Source organism: Chamaea fasciata, unplaced genomic scaffold, assembly GCF_029207755.1.
Source record: "Chamaea fasciata isolate MVZ Bird 193981 ecotype frontalis unplaced genomic scaffold, bChaFas1.0.hap1 SCAF_2, whole genome shotgun sequence".
NCBI lineage: Eukaryota > Metazoa > Chordata > Aves > Passeriformes > Sylviidae > Chamaea > Chamaea fasciata.
In genome coordinates this window covers 21,534,790-21,553,360 of record NW_027094087.1, presented here as the reverse complement: position 1 = coordinate 21,553,360, position 18,571 = coordinate 21,534,790, and the positions used below count along the sequence as shown (strand labels likewise).

General features: G+C 47.6%; 2 protein-coding genes across 2 annotated transcripts in view; one reads left to right on the top strand and one right to left on the bottom strand.

The window, feature by feature from the left end:
- Positions 1–3,758, top strand: part of NME7 (NME/NM23 family member 7) — an 89,960-nt gene extending 86,202 nt beyond the window's left edge. Inside the window, exon 12 of the mRNA XM_066175223.1 lies at positions 3,442–3,758. Within this exon, the coding sequence (XP_066031320.1) occupies positions 3,442–3,474 (33 nt within the window). The 3' untranslated portion in view covers positions 3,475–3,758. The remainder of the gene's footprint in view (positions 1–3,441) is intronic.
- On the bottom strand, positions 3,518–18,398 carry ATP1B1 (ATPase Na+/K+ transporting subunit beta 1). The gene is made up of 6 exons (XM_066175224.1): positions 18,113–18,398; positions 15,411–15,539; positions 8,422–8,577; positions 7,566–7,750; positions 5,597–5,677; positions 3,518–4,940 (listed from the first exon to the last, which is right to left on the bottom strand). Exons 1-6 carry the CDS (start codon positions 18,210–18,212, stop codon positions 4,674–4,676), a joined length of 918 nt encoding a protein of 305 aa, XP_066031321.1. The 5' UTR covers positions 18,213–18,398; the 3' UTR covers positions 3,518–4,673.
- Positions 18,399–18,571: the final 173 nt, after the last annotated feature.

The window sequence follows — 18,571 nt, the reverse complement described above, 5'->3', positions numbered from 1 at the left end:
CTGTGAAATGTGTTTGGCTGGTTTCAGATCAGCTCCTGGTGTGGATTTGTGCTCTGTCACCCTTGGATCCTGTAAACATCAGAGGTGTGCTTGGCTCAGAGAAGCTGACCTTGCCCTTGGTCAAATGTGAGGCTTGTTCAGGTGTTCTGTACTGGCATCGTTCCCCTTTCTGTGGTTTGGACTACGCTCAGACCTTGGGAAAGAGAAATTGTATTTCCTAAAATACAGGATATTTTGGAGTATCTAACCCCCATCCAGATGCTTGATGCAAGGTATCACCAAATCCTGCACCCCCTTCGAAAAGGACCTGGTGCTTTTAGAATGGCGGTTCTTCAAGGTGTCTCCAGCTAGGGCCCCATAAGATGGGGGCACCCCAAATCTCTTGGTAGTGCTGAAATCTTGGTTCTTCTGAAGTCTTGATTCTTCTCATAACACCATACCTGTGGTCATGGGATGGGTAACTAAATTCTGGTGGTTCTTGTCCAGCACTGCCGTGCTCCCCAGGGCGAGGTTCTTAGAGAGAAGGATCCTTTCTGCATACCACAGATATGCCAGTTCTTAACTGGTTTTACTGGGAGCTGGGTGGCAGCTGACCCACATAAAGGTAATTATAAATAAAGGGAACATACTGGCACCTGGTTTTGTGCAATGTATGAAATGCAGTGTTGCTTGTTCTGATGTCTGAGCCTTGCCAGAACAGTCTCTGGATCTTGAACAATCCAATAAAAGCTAATTGAGGAGGAAGAGGTTTTGTACAGGTTGTAAGTAAACTGAGGTTGTAAAGCCCTGCTTGGGAAGATTGGTTGCACACAATCAAGGGGCTTTTGGAGACTGAAATAGCACAAATCCTTTTGTAGCTAGTGGCAAGTGAGCAGGCATTGGGCAAGGCCAGCATTCACCTGTGTCAGTGTGTGTTGCAGGGGTGCATCAGTACCTAAATCCCAGGGAGCAGCCATGCAGCTCCAGCTGAGGCAGCCCAGGCGGGGGTGGGATTGACTCAGCTCTATTAAACCTGCTCTATGGCAGGGAAATGGGCCTGTAGTGGCAGCAGTTGTCTCAGCACCCCAGGCTGAGGCTGGACACGGAGTTATTACCTAGGAGGAAGCAGATTCCACTGCACTTGGCCTCTTTCTTTGCTGTTGGCACAGCTCCCCACCCACACCAAAGGTTGTGCCTGGCCCGTGCTGGACACCTGCCCTTGGCCAGGCTGGGAACAGAAGTCTAGAAGTGCCAGTGCTCAGAGCTGTAAAATCAATAGCTGGTGTGTGTTAGTGCAAGTGTTTGTGCAGACACAGCCTTCAAGGCTTGTGTTGTTAAGTATATGTGTGTCTCTCTGCTTTTTTATTTTACTAGTACTTTTGTGTGTCTCTCTTATGAAATGCAGGTGTCCCATATAACGAGAAGGGAGATAAAATTCACTTTAATGGCTACAATTATACTTAACTATGCTGAGTCAATCTGGCAGAAAGAACAAGATGTTCAGACTGGCAGTTTATAATGTAATGTCCTATTAGGCAGTAAGGAAAGCAATGCCTTCCTGAGGAGAGTGGATAGAGCACAGATTAAAATAAAGAATCTTGAAGGCAATGCACATTTTAGTTTGGGTTGGTGAGATATCACATCTTGAGGCCCTTGCTCTGCCTTGCAGCCCCTCTGCCCCCAGGGCTGTTGACCAGCCCCAGCCCAGTGAGGCTGTGTCAGTGCCACTTGTGAAAGGTCACTTTGATATCAAGGCTGTTGTGTATCCAAAGCACTGGTGCCCCTGGGCGAGTGGGGTGCCCAGCTGAGAGTCTACACCTGCGTGGGGTGAGGTTTTCTTGGACTTTGGTTATTTGGGAATTTTTTTAACCATCCTGCAGTCTTCCAGTGCTGTATCACTAGTAGGTCTGACAAATTACAGCAGCATTTCTAAGGGGGGAACATGTCTGACCAGGTGCACTGAGGAGGGTGTTTCTTTTGGGGCCATGGGGGGGTGTGGTCCTTTGGTAGCAGAGTTGTCCTGAAGCCTGGGACCAGGTGGGTCTTTTGAGTGGGCGGCTGCAGGGCATGTGGGTGCGATAGCTACTGCCCTTCCTGCCTGGTTAATTAGTGATCTGAGCAGCCATTATGCTTTCACTGATGTGGGACAAGAAAGTGATTGGGGCGGGGATGTTGGGTAAAGGTTTGTTTCTGCCTAATTTCATATGCAATTCTTAAGAGTACATTACACCAGCCCTTTTAGACATTTGTTCACTGAAGCGAACACAAGCACCTTAAGTTTTCCACAATGGTCATCCCAATCCCTGGAATAAGCCAGAATCTTTATTAATAGTTCATGCTTGAGCTTTGCACTCAAATAGAGAACTAAAAGGTAGTAAGGTACCTAACCATGAATTTGGTCTTATACAAATAAAAATTGGGAATTTGTTTTGGTGTGTTGGTTGGTTTGGTGTTTTTTGTTGTTCTGGGCTTTTTTTTTTTTTAATTGTCACAGACTGTTCACCTAGGAACTGAATTGTAGGGGCAGTTGATCCTACCAAACCTTGAGCCATGCAACAACATCCCCACTCCCCACCCAAAACGGTAACAGTAGGAACCCATCAGTTGCTGGGAGTCAAGATGGCTCAGCATTCCTGCAGTTCTTTTTGCAGGTGGAGCTTTCATTAGGGAGTATTTTAGGGCTTTCATCACAGCTTTTAAAATCTTTGCTATAAACATACAGCAGCAAAAGAAAGAGCTGAAGGTGTGATTTCTGCTGGCACCTGCTCCTTGGGAACAACATGGAACAGCTAAAAGGGTGCACTAACCACCACAGCGTACCATAACCACGCTATTCCTTCTAACAGATGGCAAAGAGTTTAGCATCTTGCTTTTCCAGGATTATGCGTTCCAATTAGGAAGTCTTTTATCAAGCCACTTGCTCTAGGATAGTCCTGTTTTGTCACTTTACATGGAGAAATTCTCCCTGGTAATCTGCGTCATGCAGCACAAAGTGAGCCTGACTCCTGCACGAAGTCAGCTGCCACGTTTTGTCACATCTGAGCAGCCCCAGCAGGCAGAGCCTGTCCTCAGCCCTGGCTACCAGCCCAGCAGCAATGCAGAGCAAGTGGCTGCCCCAAAACTCTTGTGGCTTCAGCGTGCAGCCTCGCTTCTGGCTGCTGGCAGCTCCAACCTGTGCTGAGGATCGACAGTTGTGTCTGTTGTGTTGTGTCTGGAACATAAAGTGCCGCCAGAGGTGGAGCATGTGCAGTAAAGGGGAAGAGACTTTTTGGGATGCTGATGGGCACAGGCACATGTGCCACAGCAGCCTCATATCCGGGGTAGGGAGAGGGGAAAACAGGTAACTAGCTGACACCAGCAGGATGTGTAACAATGCAATGTTTCAAGTGTTTCAAACGTGTCAACTCCCTTGTGCTGAGACTGTCTGGGAATGATAAAGATGCATTTTTCTGTTTGAAATAGGTGCAGTACTTCTTCAAGATTCTGGACAACTAACAGGCTCCATCCTCACCCACTGCAACAGACACACACACAGAACTGTGTGTTCATTCATTTATTTGTCCAATGTTTCAACCTGACTGAAATACAAGATCAACAAGAGCACTGTACTCCTGGCTATTATTACATGTTAGAACATAGAGTTTTGCACTTTAGACAACATTTAACACCATTCTATGGGGTACTGCATTGCTTTTATAAAGTTTAAAATAAAGATTTATTTTCAAACATGTGACTTTGGTTTATTTCATACATTACACTTTCTTGCAGAAAAAATAAAATTGTACAACTGCATAAATATAAAATTCTTCCACCATGAAAATGGCTAAAACATTCAATAAAGACATTAGCACCACAGTGTGCGATGCCTTCAGCAGGAAAGAAAAAAAAAAAAAAAGAAAAAGAAAAGAAAATATACAAAGCAAAGAGTTATGCCTATCACTGAGGAGAGTGATAGTCTGACCCAGTCTCTCACACAACATACTGGAGGATAAGGGAAGAGGTGGAGAGAGAGACAGCATTCGCTACAAAGCACAGTACACAATCACCTATTCTCTTTAACTTCACTTAAGTTAGTTTCCCTGCCACCCCTCCAAATAAAATACCCTAACACCACAGAAAAGCCAGAAGCCTTATGGAGTGCTGTTAAATATCATCTCACAGGTGGGCCTTTCTTTGAAAAGGAACAAAATAATGAGAAGTTTCATGCCAGTTCTAGTCCCATTGAGTATTTACACCTTGGACAGCAAAAGTCTTTGCTCACAAGAAGTAGAAAACAGATACAATACATGGCTTGAAAAATGACCAGAGTATGCACCTATAGTACTGTACACTAAATAAAATACACAAGGCAGCAATACTTAGGGGCCAGAAACACTGCTTACTACAAGTCAGTTATGGAATCATAATTTACAGTAAAAATGGGCATGTCCCAAGGCTCAATTTTGTTTTCTTTTGTCATTTACAGTAGAATAAATATTTGTCGCTATTGCTACACTTGGTTTACATTCTAACCTAGTAAATGCAGAAAGCTAGTGTAAAGCATATAGATTACGTGTAGGTCCCATACGTATGACAGTTTGTTCAAGACTAGTAGGTTTTCTTTTTTGTTCTTTTTTTTTTTTTTTTTAACCTCTTTAAATGGCTAGGAGGAGGAGGAGGAGGAGGGGGGAGGAGGAAGAGAGTTGTGCTTACGATCAGCTGCTTTTTATGTCGAATTTAATATCAAAGCGTCCCTGGAAGCGGTCCTTGTCGCTGTAGACGATGTTCTGCCCGTAGGCCCTGCACTCCACGCGCACCTCCACGTCGTAGGTCAGGTTGGTGAACTGCACGGCCACCAGCGGCTGCAGGTACCGCGGCTGCAGCAGCTTCCCGTAGTAGGGGTAGTACTGCAGCCCGAAGCCGGGGTAGCCGCCCATCCCATAGTACTCCACCGTGCCCACTTTGTCCGCGTCCTCCTCTCGCTGCGGGGGGAACAGGAGGCACAACCAATGACAACCACCCAGACTCCGCCTTCGGCAGCCCTTGGCTGGATCAGCAGCTGATTCCCAGCGAGACCCGAGACTGTGACCTCCCATTTGGTCAGCGCTGGTCCCCACCGTGACAGCACGAGAGCGGCCAGTGGCTCAGAGGACGTGTCAGCACTGCCTGGTCAGCACACGAACAACAGCACCTCCCAGCACACATCAGCCAGGAAAAGCTTAATTTAAAACCTCAGCCACTTCACACGGTTTGAAACCACCACAGCCTCCTGTGGTACGATTGCACAGCCTTTGGCTACAAACACTTTGCTGTTTCTCAGCTGCCTTACACATGACAAGTATGAAATATCTTCCCTGGAGGCCTTTTTTCCACGTCCAGCACAGCGCTTGAAAGGAAATGGCTACTTTTGGAAATACCTTTAACTATCTTGCCCTGCTTTTACCCCACACTGTGAGGACAGCACTAACTCATCTATCAGCAGGGCTCTGAGAAACTTCTGTTCCTGAGGAGGAGATATCCCAAGTAAGAACCACCCCATTTGTCTATGGAAAGGCAGGCAGGGGGGTAACTACACTTGGACAAAGGCTTACTCATCCCTTGCAGCTTCCCAACTCTGCTCTGTCGCATTTCAGCTTACCTTGGCAATGCAGTGGACAGGGATGAGATTTGGGTTGTATTTTGCCATAACCTCAGGAGGGAGGCTTTCATTGACTGGAGCCTAGAAGAAATCCAGAACAAGGGGAAGTTACACACTGGACACTCCTCTGCAGACTGGAGCACCTTTCCAACAGCAAAGATCAACAGTACGGAACACACACCATTAACTGGAATCCCTTCTAAGCACAGTTGAGAGGCAGCAGCTCTCAGTGGTTCTTGGGACAGACAAGTAGTGTAACACAACTGGAAGCAGGGGAACTTGACCAGAGCAGAACTGCTGGCTGTTCTTACAGCTTCACCTGCTGTGGATACAAGCAGGTCAGGCTGGGTTTAGTTCCATGGTGTCCCTGGGGAAGGCATTTCATGGCAGAGTATCTATAGCTAGTGGAGCTTGTTTATGCAAGCTCAGGCAGTGGCAGGATTGCACTGGTGCAGGATTTGCCACCTGGCTGGTGGCATTTGCCAGGTGTGTGCAATCAGGACTGGAAATGCACAGGAAAGAACAGAGGGTGGCAAGTCTCACCATGACACTGCTGAACTTCAACACCACCAATAAGGAAGGACAAAAGCTCTGGGTATATCAGAGAAGGGTGCGAGTGCCAACTCTCATAGTCCAACCAATAACCCAGTTGGTCTTTGGTCTTTCAAAGTGCAGCAGTATTGCTTGACAACACTGCAGTTTCAGATCTGCTTTACAAACGTTTTTCCCAATACAATAACTCCGGGGTCTCTGCTGGAATGTGGAACCACAAAAATAAATACTGCCTTAGATACGTTGTTTGTAAATGAAACTTACAAGGTCAGTCGGTGACTAGACCCTGCTGTCTAATGTAGTCTGGAGGTCTCCAGAGCTCCATGGCAAAAAAAAACCAAGAGGAACACACCAAACCCTTCTCTTTCCCATGCACATCTCATGTCACCCCACAGCCACCACATGCCAAGCCACCACTGTACATCCTGCTAAAATATTTCCAGCATACATCAGATAAACCAAAAGTTTGCTCATTTCTTGAAGCACAGGACAAGCTCCCTTTGAAGAAAAACATTCCTCAGGAGTCATTATACAGCACCATTTCCCATCTTCAAGTGCCCTGACAGATGGGAATAAAGGTGGCGTAGAACGCCATTTGCGCTGTTCTCCATCAAAAAGATGGAGTGGCAGGTTTTGCACACCACCTTGATCAACAGCACATGTTTTGCCACTGAATTCTTAAAAGAAGTTTTTAGCATTTTAATGCATCGGGGAAAAAGAACAGAAGGAAAAGCCATGAATGTCCAGATTAACACCCTTCAGCATTACTGCAAACTTGCCTTTGGGTAAAGGACAGAGCGACCAGTTGGCAGAGATGTCCTACAGCCTCTGGAAAACTACATTAAATTAACTAAAGACCTCCTCACCTTTCTTGCAGCTGTGCCTGACTTTCAAATGTAGCTTACTCTGTAGAGCCTGTGTTTCACTCTGGTATTTAGTATTAGCATTTCATCATTTAATTAAGCAGTTTTAACAAGGCTGAGAAGTCTACACTGCCTAAGGAAAGGAATGGAGTGGGTCAGGGCATGACAAGATGTACTGACGTTACTACAGACAGGGTTGGTCTGGGTTGGTCCCATGGAAGCATACAGGAATTTAAAATGGAATATATCATTTGAAGAAAACACCCCTTTATGGTGACTCAAATAGCAGGCTCAGAAGTTACCACATAAATAATCAGGAGGTTGCACTGTGAAGTTCACTACCACTTGTCACCAACTTGCAGTGCACAGCTTTCACTGCTTTTCAGTTAAAAGCATTTTTAAAGCAAATTACTCAAACTGTCTCACAATTTATCCTCTGCAGAAAGGGTTTAATACTGATCTCTTTCGAGACCAAAAAGCAGGCACAGCAAATCTGCAGCCAACCACTCCTCCTGATCAGTAGCTTCTGCTAGAAAGGGAAGAGTGATACTTGCCTGAGGTTTGAAGCCAATAATTCTGTTGAGCTTGACCAGGATGCATGGTTTGCCATCCTTGTACCCATAGGTGGGATCATTTAATCCAGAACAGTTTTCCAGCCATTCACGTTTGAATTTGCAGACCTTCTTCTGGCCCTGGGCATCATTATATGGTCCTCTCTCTTTGTATTCAGTAGGTGTGTCTGTCATGGTGGGGGAAAGAAAAGAAAACACCTGCAGTGAGATCTTTTGCATGTCACTTACACTTCCCTGGGCAGCTGGGATTTCCCCATCACCAAGACAGTTAAGGCACTCCACAGACCTATGTCCAGCCACCCCCCACGTGGGGCTGCTCCCAGACCAGCAAGTTTTATGGAGTTTTGTTTTATAACTGATTTCTTCCAGAGTCACCTGGCTCAGAGACTCTTTTTTTTCTGGGCAGCTTTTACATGTGGGTTCCCCTCAGATTTGATACAAACGTATTATGAGATGAGAGTCTTGTTCACATGATTACAAATAACCTATTAAAGGTTAACACCTCCCAGATGTTTGACTGCATGGTATGAAGACGACCACCACTGGCTTTAGCAAAGTCATCAGCAAAACCCCTGTGGCTTTCAGAGAGAATAATGTCAGTGCCACAGGCTTCAGAGTCAGCTGCAATGTTCTCCAAGTGAAATGTGGGGGTTCGCAACCCTACAGTAAGCTGCTATGGCCCAGCATAGTCTGCACAAAGGAAATTAATGAGCCAGTTAACCAATGTGCTGCTGGAACAGCTGAAGACCAAGACTACCACTGCTCAACCTCAGCTTCTGGTGGACCTGACAGCGGCATCATTCAGAGCCCTCAGCTACAGGAAACAATCAAGACTTACCTCCACAGTCCTGAAACACGATGTTTTCAGTTTGCTGCTCAGCACTATAGTCCCTTAAGAAATTATCAAGGTTCCTCACATAGGGTTCATAACTTCTGGGTTCAGAGGCAGTAAAGGAGATTTCTGTCTTTTGAACCTGGGGCACTTGAGTCAGTCCTAAGAAAAGCAAAATCAGGAAGAAAACATTAAGTACACCTTAGAGCTGCACAGCCTCCAGGCAATACCATGAACATAACTCCTGATAACAGTCTCTATTTTTCAGACTTAAGAACTTTGACAAAACAGCCTAAGCTCACTGGAGGAGAGGTTCTCTTCCCAACAACAGTCTTAGATATTCATCAGTGTTTACATCCAGTAAAAAGACAAAAATCACAAAAATGGAGAAGCGAGGCTACAAGTCAAGACTTCCTTCTAGAAAAACAGCCAACCACAGGTCCACTGTGCACTTCTGCCTCCTCCTTGAGGACAGAAGGGGAGCTGTGTGTGAGACCAACCCCACAGAACGTAAGTATCCCTAACAGGCTGCCTTCAATGTCTGCAAACACTGTGTTTAGGATACAGCACAGCTGTCCACTCGTGAACTCCCGCAATAAAAGACAAGAGAGCAGAGAGGTTTCCCAAGTCTGGTCACGCTCTGCCAGCTGGAATCCACGTGGCCTTTGTGTGTCTCCTGTGGGATGCGGGGCAGGAGACATTTTCTCCCTCAGTAAAGTTCAGCTGCCTAAGCACTGCCTTCTCTCTTTTCATTGCCTAATTGGGTATTTCTGACTGTAAAACCCATCTTCTGAGCTCTCTTATCAGCAGCTCATCACCAAGGAGGTGAGTGGGAAATGCCACCACACAGAAGAGTTGCTTAAAAGACACTCCAGATTCTGGGCTGTGCTAATCAGCTCAGATTTAGACTATAATAATAATGCATGGAGAAGAGACTATAAGCCAGAAATGCGTACAGATAATAAAAAGCACCAACTCCTTTGCTTTTCATTGTGGAACTTGGAAATAGTTGCTCCTATGCAATGTTTAGGTCACATTTTAATTGGAAGTATTGATGCATGGCTAACACTTTAATTTAAGTAATGGGAACCAAGTTCATGCTGCTTTTGTGGCGGCCACTGTAATTATTGAGGTCTTGACTTCAGTTCAGTTTGTCATCTTCATTTTAGCAAGATCAAGAAAAGGAGCAGGGGAGCAGCATTTGCTTTGACAGCTTTCAGAACAACCCTGTTGCCAAAAAGCTCCTCTGGTGCAAAACTCAGGCAGCTTAGCCGGCTGGCCCCAACCCACAAGAGCTTGTGACTCCAGCAATTTTTCCAAAGCCACTTGAGTGCTTCTGCTCAGTCTCTCCTCAAACCAAGTCACCACTCCCCCCACCCCCCTGCCACTACCCACTAACTTGGAATTTGTAACCTAGGACAAAGATTAGCTTTGTTCCCCTAAACACAGCTCCTGGTCACCAAAGATTGCGAGAAGTCCAGCAAGGAGCTCGGGTGTTTCAAGTTTTATTCCTGAAGCAGCTTTAACTGCTCAAAAATTCCTCTGGTACAAACGGACCATGTTGAGTTCACAAGTTTAGAAGCAATTTACTATTTCTCTCGCAGAATGACATCCTACCTTCCAGAGTCATTGGCTTTCCACCCCTTTTTGAGCAATTACTCATCTTCTTGCTTCACAAGCAGTTATATATAGAATAAATACACCAGTTTCCATTTTAGTAAGGGACTTCAATCCCATCCTGCCAAGCTGTTCTCATGTTACCACTCAGCTGGGAAGCAGCAGACTTAGTCACCTGAAGTGGCTGTCTGGAATTGCAGCAGAGGCAGGCCAGGCCTTGGGTCCTCGCCTGAATCTGCCTTTTCCAGAGTTCCAGGTGTGTCATTCAAGTGTATAATTTTTTAAAACAAAGAAAAAAATCAAGAAAACATGGCCAGGCTTGTTGAGTTCCAGTCAGGCAAGCGAAGCTGTCAGTTTTGCTCAGCACCTCCCCATCTCTGTATCTTGTCTTGGCCAAGGGCACACACAGGCCTAGCAAAGGTGACGTGAAGGTCAGCAATAAACCCTGTGGTTTGTAAAAGCCACCCAGCAGAAGATCCCTGTTCTGTCTTTAAGAGAGCCTGGCCACTGACAGGTACAGTCCAAAGGCATCCCTCTGCCCATCAGAGAAGTGACCTGGCTGGAGAACAGACTCCCATCCCAAAGCATCCCTGTCTTGCATATCTCCACAGAACTGCCATGAAGCCCAGGCAGTACCACCAAGCCGCTGTTCCAGTGACCAGCACAAGGGAACCATTGTTCCTGCCAGGTAGCCTGTGGCCAAAGCTGGGCTGTTTTCTGCCTAATTGGGAGCATTTCCAGGTGGTTGGATGAACCAGACTAGACCAGGCTTTCGCACACGAGTGGTTGCTTTGTTTGGGATAGGAGGAAAGTAGAGATCAATCTTCCCACTTAAAAAGCAAGAAAATCTTTATGAATATAAAAGCCTTGTCATGAGATTTAACTTTATCATAATTTAAAAAATGTGTTACTGGCTTCTACCACAACCTCCATTCTCACTTGCCTGCAACTGACTGGATGCAAAGCCCTAAGCCCTGATGTATCATTTCCTTCTGTACATCCCATAGCCAAACTAAAAGCTGCAGTGCTGTTAGCAGAGCAGCACTATGAAGCCTTAAGCAATCTTGTGTGGAAAACCAAGCGTGTTGTATGATGCCAGAAGGTAACCTCTGCAGAACACTAACCTTTCTGGAACATTCTCTCACCCCCACTTGGGAATTTAAGCAAGCAGGGACAAGAAAAAACATTTAAAAGCTGAGCCCTTGCAGTGCTACCTGGCATGTATTGCTAGACACCCAAGGAAGCATGTGCCTGGCATAAATAAAGCTTTTAGGGGCTTGCACATGAGGAAGCCATTCATGAGCAAGTCCTTTGGGGGATAAGAAATAAACCCAGAGACGCTTTCATAGTCAGAAGTCTAACAACCCTCTCCCCATCCTCAGACTGTAATCTGTATGACACAGCTCTGCATCTCAAGCTATTACGACAGAGATGCACCATGGTGTCACATGATGATGCTGTTCTATCCACAGGAAAGAATCAAGTAACTCGTTGCTAAAATACTGACAAATTAGAAAATTGCTGTAACTGGCACTTCAAAGTGCCTTGTTAGGATATAAGAGTCATTTTCACTTGGCTGACATTGTCCATATAAATGACGAGCAATGCCTTGAGTTGGTAATGGACACCACCTTCTGTTGACTGTGACTATACAAGGACATCAAACACCAAAAAAAACCCATAAAGTCATTTGTGGGGAGGGGTTTCAGCTACAGTTCCACTTCCAAAATGCCGCTGCAGATTAAAATCCTGTTTATTGAAGTTCATTTAAAAAACCATTTTTCACATAGATTTTATCATTCTAAGCTGCATTAGCAAGACTTCAGGAGAAGTGTCCTGAGGGTAAAGAGGAAGAAACTAAAAGTGGGAAATCAGGTCTGTTATTAGGAATGGTTGTATAAGGCCGTAGTAACCACTTTTGCTCCATCACACCATGCTCATTTCCAAGTACCGTGTAATCTTTGTTCCAAATGAGCATGAACACTCCTGAGATGACACAGATGACAAATTGAGTGATCACTACACCCTCCTCCAGTTCACTGTGTGAGGATAGATTTTAAAAGCCACTGTATCAAACAATGTCCTTCCAACCTTCCAGTCAACCTCATCCCGAAGTGCAAAAAGCAGGTGCAAGTCTTCTGCAAACACAGCAAAACCTGCTTGGCTGTAACATCCTGGAGCCTGAGATTTTCCCAAGCACAGGTGCTGCTGAGATGAGAGAAGCAAAGAAATGCAACTTCACAGGAGGCAGCACACACTCCTTTGAAGCCTCTCTGCAACCTTGCTGCTGCTGTCCAAGCTAAATAAACCAAGTGGGGAACACACACCAAGGCAGCCTTTTCCATGACGCACTCACTGCCCAGCAGTGCTTGAAGCAGGGACACCTGAAATCCCCTGGCTGGAGCAGGGATTCTTCCTTCCAGCCGCCACTTACAAGGCTTTGCCTCAGGCTGCAGTGAGCTGTCCCCTCATCCTGCCAGTGAAGGAATGCTGTTCCACAGGATGCACACCACAAGATGGCAGGATACACAGCCCAATTTGTACTGGGGAGGGGGAGAATGATTTTTTTAAAACTGTTTTTTAGGGATGCTGCTTAAGAGGCAATATCCTCATCCTTCACTACTAGCAGGGTAAGTCCTCTGTGCTCAAAGCAGAGTCCGAGCCTGCAGCACACGTGGAGCTGGGGCTGTCGCAATGGCAGGGCTGGACGGGCAGGTGAACTGCACTGTCCCTTCCCCCACCGCAAGACAAAAGAAAGAAAAAAATAGTGTAATGGAAAGGTACAATACTCAGCTTGCCCTGAAGCCCTGTATAACATTCCTGGTGTGTTCAATGCAGAAACCAATTACCATATTAATGACACTTGGCTACAAAAATAGCACTTTATGGCTTTCAGTGTTATACCCATGTCAATAACTCAATACAACACCCTGCAGGTTCTGTTGCTATTATGAAATCTGTTGTATTTCAGAACAAGAACGATATTATAGCAGCCCCTACAGCATTTTCTCCTGCAAGTCCTAAAGGCAAGTCTAGTTTTCCCTTTCTCAAAACATTCTGGGCTGGCAAAACAATGACTTGCCCAAGAAGAACAGAGTCCTGGAACAAGGATTAAACCAGCTTTCCTGGCTCCCTAGAAAATCCAGGGCTTTATCAAGCTGCCAGTATACTTACTGGGCTCACAAATGTTCCCACAAGAACCAGGAATTAGAATTGCACAACATCCTATTTTATATAGTTCATTATCTGCAGGTGTCTCAGATCACAGAAAGTTCAAGTTGGATGCTCTTCATATGCATGTTCCTTGTCAGAACAGCAGCTGTGCTTGCAGCACTGGGGAGAATCCTGCACAGCCAGGGAATACAGGGATGGCTGACCCCCCAAACAGCAGCAGTGCAGCCACTCACTACCTGTCAGAGTCTCTGAAAGCCTGCATTAAGGGGCTGTTTTGGACTCACAGTTTCACGGCTGCTGTGCTACAGGACAAGGAATGTACTGGATATTAAGTGCCAGCCTCCGCCATGCCCTACACCAACTTGTCCACATCTGCAGGAAGAGCTGTCAAGTGATGCTTTCCAAAGAGCCCTGTGCTATTTACTAATTTTTTTTTTTTTTAAGTTTTATGCATATGCCATTGCAGCTTGGTTCAAACCCTTTGTTTACTGGCTCCCCACTGTCACACATTCAAGGAGGTGAATTTTGTTCCCCTTGATTTCAGTACCCATCCCGAAAGCTCATTACAAAAGATTCCTGACAACCTTTTTATTGTTCCTCCATTTTGATTTCTGCGGTACACACTACAAGAGTGTCTTGAAATTCAATTCATTTTCTTTGATAAAAAAGAAGCCCCAGAAAAACTGGTGCAGTATACAATTAAGATATTAATAAAAACCCTCTGCAGGCTGAAATCTTTCACAGAAATTTTACCAGAGTTGCTTTGAAATTGGAATTGTAAACTGCTGTTTCACAGAAAGCAAACAGTTTACCTAGAATGGGTAATTATGTGACATCTGGCTGAACAGCATGGCTATCTGGGTGAGACCTCAGATCCATGGACGCCTTTGCTAATTATTTCATGAAGGGGAAAAACACGTTACGGAGTAACAACTACCCCAGCATTAGCCACGTTGGCGTTTTGGATGCAGCCAATGGCTCTGGGCAGTATCAGTGACAGTCTTTCCTGCAAATGTCAGGGTCCACTGCAGAGACTAAAAGAGCTGCTTTCAGAGCTTAAGACAGCATTTGCCCCAGTCATGGTGGTGGTACATGAAGAAGTGTAACTCACTAACACAGCAGTTCCAGTCTCTGTTCTGTGTTTAAAGCATGCTGGTAGAAAAGCAGTTATCTGGAAAAGATGACTTAGCTGAGCTATAACACCATTTGGTGACGGTGACATTCCCTGTGCTTAGCGCAGGGATTCACAGCACAGCATTACAGTGGGGCTGCAAGACACAGTGCAGCACCAGGGCCAACTTGTGTAGCTACAAGCCATCAGCCTCACAATTGTCACTTAAATACCACTGTTATTAAAAGCTTCTGAACTGTTTTACAGAGCAACTGGAGACGGATCGTTAGGATGCCCAGTGCCAGGCAGCCTCAAGGTCATTTGCAATGTGGGAGAGCAGCAGTTGCGCAGCTCCCCCCGCGCTCCAGCCCAGCTGCGGTGGGAGTCAGATAGCGCAGCCTGGGCAGGCGGAGCCAGCGCGGACCTGCGGCAAGGGCCACTCGCCCCTTCTGCCCTGCCCAGGCATCATTCTGAGCAGAGATTTCTACTGTCTGTGAGGACAGGCCGCACATCAGCAACTACCAGACCCACCCTCCCTTCACCTCCCACATCAGTCAGCTGCAATTCCCACTAGTGAGTGCCACAGCCTCTCTAGAGCATGGGGTGCTTTGGTGTTGGATAAAGCAATTCCGTGAGCACGCCCAAGACTGGCACTGTCCCCTTTTTCGCCTTGTGCACACCACTTCCACAGATAGAGCCAACATTTTATCTTTATCCCTTCACTTACCCATGTGAACAGAGTGGTTCTGAAGAAAGAAAAAACTGAACCCAGCTTCCTCATACAGCCCGTTCCCAAAAGTGAAGCCTTTTAGCCTCACCCCATCACACAGCTTAGGGGAAAGGAAAACCAAACCAGGTTCAAGTTTCTCTCAGAGAGGAGACATTTTTCATGTGATGCAACCTTTAATTCTAGCAGGATTGTCTTCAAGCCCCAGTACGGTTAACACAGAAGGCTGAGAACATACCCACCCCCTACAAATATGTGTTGCAGCAACGACACGCTTATTTCATCCTCCTTCTTGAGGTGAGTAACCAACCCCGCCTTCCCAGAACAGCTTGCACAAAGGCAAACACGGGCCTCCTGTTTAGTTACCTGGAGGTGCCACTCGATCCTGGTATTTGGGCTCAAATTCACTGACAGTGAGCAACATCACTTGGATGGTCCCGATGAATATACCTGCCAGGCAACCGTAGAAGATGACATAGAAGAGGAGGATCTTAACTGCAAGAGAAAACAAACAAAGAGGAATCAAATCGAGCCCTCATGGCAGTCGTGTTTCAAGGACGATACTTCCAACCTTTGCCACTTGCAAGGAAGAGCCTGGTGCATGAAATTCCGATGTTGCAAAGACATCTATTAAACAGGGGGATTATGCCCTGATGCGGACAGGAAATGTAAGGCACTCCCGCTGTTTGGTGGTGAGGAAACATGAGCCCCTGGAAACTTAGAAATCTGTGAATCGGGGTTTGGGCTTATAAAATATAAAGACTAAGCCACATTCCCCACACCTTCAAGGATCCCTTGGCTGATCCAGCACAGGCCCTCACACTTGACACTGTCAGTGATCCAAGTGCCCCACAGCAAGCATGGGTGTGCTTGAAAGTTACTCATTCCACACAGCTCTGGGGCTCAAAGCTATTTCCAGGAGCAGTAACGGTAAATGTTTCATTCACATTTACAAGCCACTGTAAAGCCTGATCTCTTCTACTAATTCAGGCCACCACCTCCAAAAAAAGACAACGGGAAAAGCGTTCAGGCCCAATTAACTTCAGTACTCTATCTCAAATGTAGGAAAGTACTCTTAAGGTGTCAAAATACTGCACATTTACCAGCCTTGTGTGCCTACAAAGGCACTCTGGCACTGCTCATATCAATTAAAGAGTGAATTACATAACAATGAAAGATTGAATGGAGTTTCAGTCTAAAGGGAACGTCTAGAATAATCTTATGAGGGAGTGGGAAGAATGGAGAAGAGTCTGGAGATGCAGCCCAGATCTGGGTATCAGTTACCCAGTTTACAAGGATTATCTGAACTGATTAGCTGCAGGGTAACATGCTGTACTACACACCACCGGGCCACCTACAAGGGTAGGCCAGCCCGTGCCAAGCAACTCTATTGCTCATCAAGCTGCAGGGACAGGCAGAGGCCAAAGACAACTGGAGAGCGAGCCTGCTTGATCTCAGACTGTCCTCACCTAATCACAAACAAAACAGATGGAGTTTATTGGAAGGACTTGAAGTGATGAGCTACCAGAGAAGGGGAGTAAGTAGTGGGTGGAAATATTCCTCCTCAGTCCCCAGCTCCATCATAAAAAAAAGCCCCTACATCATTAGAGAAGCCTCACAATGCAAGCTGGCAGTTCTGGTTGTTCTAAGTCTATGAAAGACAGGGAAGCAGGAGGACCACCCAGAGAAACAGAGGCTGAGGGACACTGTCACAGAGGCACTCCATCCTCTTGTCTTCCTCGTGTGCACCGGAGGTAGCCAGGGCTGGAGGGCAGAGCTGGGTGCAGTAACGTGGTGCTCCAGGAGTTAAAGCACTCTTTGGTATCCAGGCAGCGTAAAGCAAATGGCCGTGACGTCAGGGATGTGTGGAAATTTTTTCCAGAGCACGGTCATAGGAGGTGCTGTTGTAACAAACCAAACACTAATGCTGTTGTCTGCAGCGTAATGCCTTTGCGCTTTGTAACATCAAAAGGCAAACGCTGGGAGGTAGCTTATTTTATCAGGTTCCCAGCCAGGATGCTCTAAACGCCAAAGACACCTTAAAGGTCAAAACCACTCCAAGGTCTCAGAAAATACGCAGTGGGTCTAGAAATCGAGCACCACAGGGTTGAAGGAAAAAGCTTCTTGCAACAGGTAGGCTTATAACAGAAGAATCTGATCATCAGCCTGCAGATCGACTCAGCAAATGGAAATCAGTCCTAGGCGGATAGGTACGGGCACTCTGGGAGAAGGACCTGGTTCAGCCTCCACGTTTGAAGCACTGCGCAGTTGCCTGGTGCCTCAGGAGCAGAAAATACCTCTCCATGCGCACCCACAACCCCATTCTGCTCACGTAAAGATACGGCAGAAGCCTGCTCTAGTCCGCCTGCCAGAGCTGCCGGCCTTGGATGTGGCACCTCCGGCCGATCCGTTACAATAAGAGCTGAATTCAACATCCCAAGGGTGGCAACACCAGCTGTGGTTGGCAGCAACTGGAAGGCTGTCTATTTGCATAAAGAAATTAAAAGCCTCTTTAAGCTAAATGCTATGAATACAGCACCCAAAGAATACATCATAAGCATTTACGAGGAATGCACATAGAGCCATTTCCTTCTTGCGGAGATATTAAAAGTCAATTGCTCTTTCTCAGCGAAGTAAAACTCGCTTAGTTTCATTTATCCAGAGAAAAGAGAAAAAAAGAAAAAGCCTCTGTAAGGTCTAAGGCAGATGAAAGCTGGAAGGTCAGGGTCCCCCGACGGCGATGCTCCCGGGCCGGGCCAGCCACCGGGAAAGGAAGGAGACCCAAGGACGAGGCGCCCTCGACAAGGTCGGCCCGACCCCGCCTCACCCCCGGACCCACCTGGAGCCGCACTGGGGGGGGCAGCGCTCGCCGGCCCCCGCGGGGCCCCAGCGGACACCGAGGGGAGAGGGCAGGGGGACCTCGGCCCTGCCTCCCTCGCCCCGCGGGGACGCCCCGTCCCCAGCCCCCCCCCCGCCCCGGCCGCAGCCCCGCCGCAGCCGGCGGAGGCGGAGCGCCGGGGCCGTGCTGCAGCGCCCGCCGCATCGCCGCCCCCCGGCCCCGCACTCACACCAGCTGCCCCCGGTGCGGCCCAGCAGCTCCTTCTTCTCCGAGTTCCAGATGAATTTCTTCCAGTTGCCGTCACCGTCCTTGGCCTTCCCGCGGGCCATGGCGAGCGGCGGGGTGGGCGAGCGGCGTGCAGAGATCTACAGCCCTCGGCGGGCGGAGCGGGCAGGACCCGGCCGGGCGGAGCGGCCCCGGAAGGTGCGGGTGGGTGCGCCCGCCCCGGCGGCGCCGGCCCGGCGGGGCAGAGCGGGAGAGGCGGCCGGGGGGACGCGGGAGCGGTGGGGGGAGCGCGGCGGAGCGCACGGGGCACCGAGCAGCCGCGCTGCCCGCGCAGCGCCCCTTCATATACACCGCGGGCTCCGCCCTGCCCGCGCCGCCGCCAATGCGGCTCCGCCGAGCGCTCCGCGGGCGGGGCCCGGGGCGGGCGGGGCGCGGTGGGGGCGCGCCGGCGGCCGGAGCGTCA